The sequence below is a fragment of the Gossypium hirsutum genome, unplaced genomic scaffold (genome assembly GCF_007990345.1).
Source record: "Gossypium hirsutum isolate 1008001.06 unplaced genomic scaffold, Gossypium_hirsutum_v2.1 scaffold_119, whole genome shotgun sequence".
Classification (NCBI taxonomy): domain Eukaryota; kingdom Viridiplantae; phylum Streptophyta; class Magnoliopsida; order Malvales; family Malvaceae; genus Gossypium; species Gossypium hirsutum.
Window position 1 is genome coordinate 17361 of NW_024402819.1, and position 4001 is coordinate 21361.

At 32.0% G+C, this 4001-nt stretch overlaps 1 protein-coding gene across 1 annotated transcript; it reads left to right on the plus strand.

Annotated features, from left to right (window-relative positions):
- The first annotated feature begins 777 nt into the window (after positions 1-777).
- Positions 778-2577, plus strand: LOC107920195 (EG45-like domain containing protein). Its single transcript, XM_016849803.2, has 3 exons — positions 778-1001; positions 1147-1423; positions 2386-2577. Exons 1-3 carry the CDS (start codon positions 878-880, stop codon positions 2390-2392), a joined length of 408 nt encoding a protein of 135 aa, XP_016705292.1. The 5' UTR covers positions 778-877; the 3' UTR covers positions 2393-2577.
- Positions 2578-4001: the final 1424 nt, after the last annotated feature.

Below are 4001 nucleotides of genomic sequence, written 5' to 3' on the forward strand. Positions count from 1 at the left end.
TGAGACAAGATAGAGCATCCTTATTCGCATGAACCATAATAGACGACATAAACAATACTCCAAGAACAATTAATCAAGTTAGAACTAAATTATAAAACAATCAAATAATAAATAAAATAAAATAAAATAAAAGGATTAAAAAGTAAAAAAATCAGAAAATTAAATAGAAGTACATTTTAGTATAATAATTTAGAGGTTATTATCCCATGTTGAAAATAAATAAGCTGTGGAGAAATTACAACACCATGAAAACATCATTTTCCAAGTCTAAAGGGAAATGAGGTGGAAATTTCGTGGGAAGCCTAACCGTGTACGAAAAGCAAGAAATTTAGATCCAAGGATAGACTAAAGTGTCGATGACTCTTGACCAAAGGGGACTATGAATAGTTTTTTTTTTTTTTGATAAAAGTATTATGAAGGTATTTGTATTAGAGGTTAGATTGCATTTAAATTTGTATTTAAAAAATAAATAAATTAGTCCCTATATATTTATGTAAAGAGTAAATTTGTTATTTTTGTTAAAAATTTTATCAATTTGTACGGTTAAAAATTAGTGTGGTTGACGAAATAACTAAACAATTATACGTGGCGTGTCACATGTATATCATGTTAACATACATGGACCAGTTTTTAATAGTAAAAGTGGATGAAATTTCTTAACAAAATGACTAATTTTCTTTTTGATCTAACATATAAAAACTAATTTACTTATTTTTTAATAAAATAAGTAAAATATAATCTAACTTTTAGTATAAAAAATCTCCATGATTTTTTACATAATTAGTTGAAATTCTTTTAAGATGGTAATGTTTTGCGCACTTACAAAAGGCGAGGTGTTAGTAACTCCAAGAAATTATAATTAATAAGATTTAAACTGATGGGTGGAAGATATACTGGGATTGAGATGAAAGTTTCCCTAACAGTATGCATGATCTTGTGTCTTACTTCCATTGTGCATGCCGATCAGGGGAAGGCTGTTTTCTTTGAACCTCCTTATACTCGTGAGTATAAGTTATTCAATATATCTTCTATTTTTCACTTAAACATTATTTTTTAGACATGATCATCCATCAGCTACTCATTGAATATGTTTGATAGAATAACAATCACTAAGCAAGTGAATTTTTTAAATGACTTATTAAACAGCCTCGGCGTGCTATGGTACACAAAGCTATGGAAATATGGTGGCGGGAGTTAGTGATACGTTGTGGAACAATGGAAGAGCATGTGGAAAGAGTTACAGGGTTAAATGCATAGGAGGAGCGAATGAAGCACCACATCCTTGCAAGAATGGTGACACTGCGGTGGTTAAAGTTGTTGACTACTGTAAAGCTGGATGCCAAGGGATTATTAACCTTTCTAAACATGCTTTCTCTACCATTGCTGATCCTGACGCCGGTATAATCCAAGTTGAATTTAATGAGTAAGCAATACCCCTTCTCCTCTTTACTTGTTGTACAAGTTTATGCATATGGTGCTCGCCAACTTTAAGGTTTTACTTGGCAGAGTGAAAAGAAAATTGGAAGGATGAAAAACATAAATTTTCTTTTCATAAGTGTGCTTAGTTAGAGAGATGGAAAAATAGAAAGAAAATTACTTTTCCTTTTTATCCATTGTTTGGTAGAAGTAAAAAATGAAAGGAAAACAATAAAACATTTGTAGATGATTGTTTTTTTCAGAGTAACATGCACATCTATTTAATTCTCTCTCATCTCATCATTTAAATTTAAAAGGATTATGCATTAGAATTGAAATGATGAGATGAGAGAACCAAAATATTTATTTTTTTTATTTATCTCTGAGTCAACTCAAAGTAACCCTTTCACTATCTTTGTTATACCCCTACTCTGATTGAGACAAGTGGCAATATGAGAAACAACCAAAGAGGCACCCACAAGTGACCCTCCGTCTTGTACCGTCTAAATAGTGATTTAGTGACAGACTATTTGTATGCCTCATACCCTTACGAGAGGGATTGTCCATCCTTAACCATCCAATTGGACCCTCTATTAAGCCATCTACTTTTAACTAATACGCTCTCCTCAAGTGGGAACCACCACTCTCCTATAAATATCCCGAGCTGCAACATAGTAGGAGGACTCCTCTCCACTCACAAAACCTTAACACACTAAGCTTTTGGTCTTTTCTACTTGAGTCCCTTTATTTTTCTAGCTCTTGACCTTAGAATGGGTGAACTAGTTTTCTTCAATTCCACTCCTTCTCCTCTACTTTTGTTGATACCATGTATCAACAATCTTAAAAAAAAACTAAAATTAAAATTAAATAAAATGAATAAAATTCAAGATAAGCTCAATCCAAACTATAAAATCTTTATTAATAACCCCTAATACCATTTTTACGTTTTTCCATTTCTTATATACACAGGGTTTGAGTTTGATGCTTCTACTCGAAAGGCTTTCCAAGGGCAAGTGATGTTAATCGAATAGTTTTGAAATAGGATATTTTACATCCTCTTGTAAGGTTTCCTTTTATTTGCTCATGTTTCTTTTTCTTCAATAAAACTTTGTACCCGGTGATGTACAGGAAGTTTATATTATATTATACTAGTATTTGTCATCCGCTTGTACTAGATTTCTTACTTTTTATTTATTTATTATTAAATTCAATTTAAAGTTAAATTAATATTTAATTAATCGATATATTCAAATTTTATTTTAAATTGTTATTATATATTATATATTTGTTAATTATGAAACTTATATTTGTTACAATCATTTTAAATAAATCCAACAGTTTTTTTTCACTCTCATTAGTTAAGTAAGAATTAAAAACAAAAAAAAACAAAAGTTTATATTGTATTGAATACCGTTTTTTTTTAGTTCAATAGAATAGAGATCTTAAATTAACTAACATCGAGTAATTAAGTAAACTAACTCTTTTAGTTACATCTTTTTAAGTGTATAATGAATTAAATTTATTTTTCAATTTTTCAATAATTGGTTGAATATCGACTCTAAATTAACTCACAAGCCAACAACGAATTCTCAACAGAATGGATAACTACTCATAACTTATCACAATAATTCGCTTAACAACTTTGCTCAACTTCCACCAGTTACTTCCTCTAATATTCTCCTTGCATTTCCTCGCTAAAAAACTTCAAATGCAACCACATTCAACCTATCGTGAAACTGAGCGAAAACTCCTATGGTTAATGGCTTGGTAAGAACATCAACCACTTGATCATTTCCAGGTACATGCTTGACACAAGCATGCAACATAGGATTTATTGCCAATGAAATTGTGTTGGAATTATCACACCAGATAATTGGAATTCCATTAAGAGTCACTCCTACTTCATCAAGCAAGGAGTGAAACCATGTAAGTTCAGATGTTGCATTTGCCAAACTCTTGTACTTAGCTTTTGATGTAGACCGAGACACCACTCTCTATTTCTTGGATGAACAACCAATCAAATTGTTGCCAAGATACGCACAAAAGCCAGAAGCTGATCTATGACCCTCAAGTGAGCTAGCCCAATCAGCATAAAAAAATCCCATTAACAAGACTGTCGAAGGATGAAACACTAGCCTATGACCAATTGTACCACAGAGGCATCTCAAAATCCATTTGTCAGCACTCCAATGAACATTATGAGGCATGTGCATGTATTGACTAACCTTGTTGACGAAAAAGGCTATATCAGGCCTTATTAGGCACAAATATTGCAAACCTCCAACAACTTGTCGATACTTGGTACCATCAACAAGAGGAAAAGATGTTAAGGTGGGAGAACTCACCATGGGTGTGATGACAAGCTTGGCGTTGGCCATTTCAGCTCGTTCCAATAGTTTTCGAGCATATTTCTTTTGAGACACATGCACACAATCACCATTCTGAGTTACTTCAAGATTAAAAAAGTAGATAAGTTCTCTCAAGTCTTTCAAAGAGAATTGTTTGTCAAGACACCGTATCCTTGATAACTCTTGAAAAGAGTTATATTTCATGCCTTTAGACCTAGCTAATTTCTTGAACTTATG

Excerpts from the sequence above, each read along its gene's own strand:
- LOC107920195 (XM_016849803.2), top strand. The coding sequence starts at position 878 with ATGGGTGGAAGATATACTGGGATTGAGATGAAAGTTTCCCTAACAGTA. Across the intron at positions 1,002-1,146 it reads CTTTGAACCTCCTTATACTC|CCTCGGCGTGCTATGGTACA; the intron begins GTGAGTATAAGT and ends CTTATTAAACAG.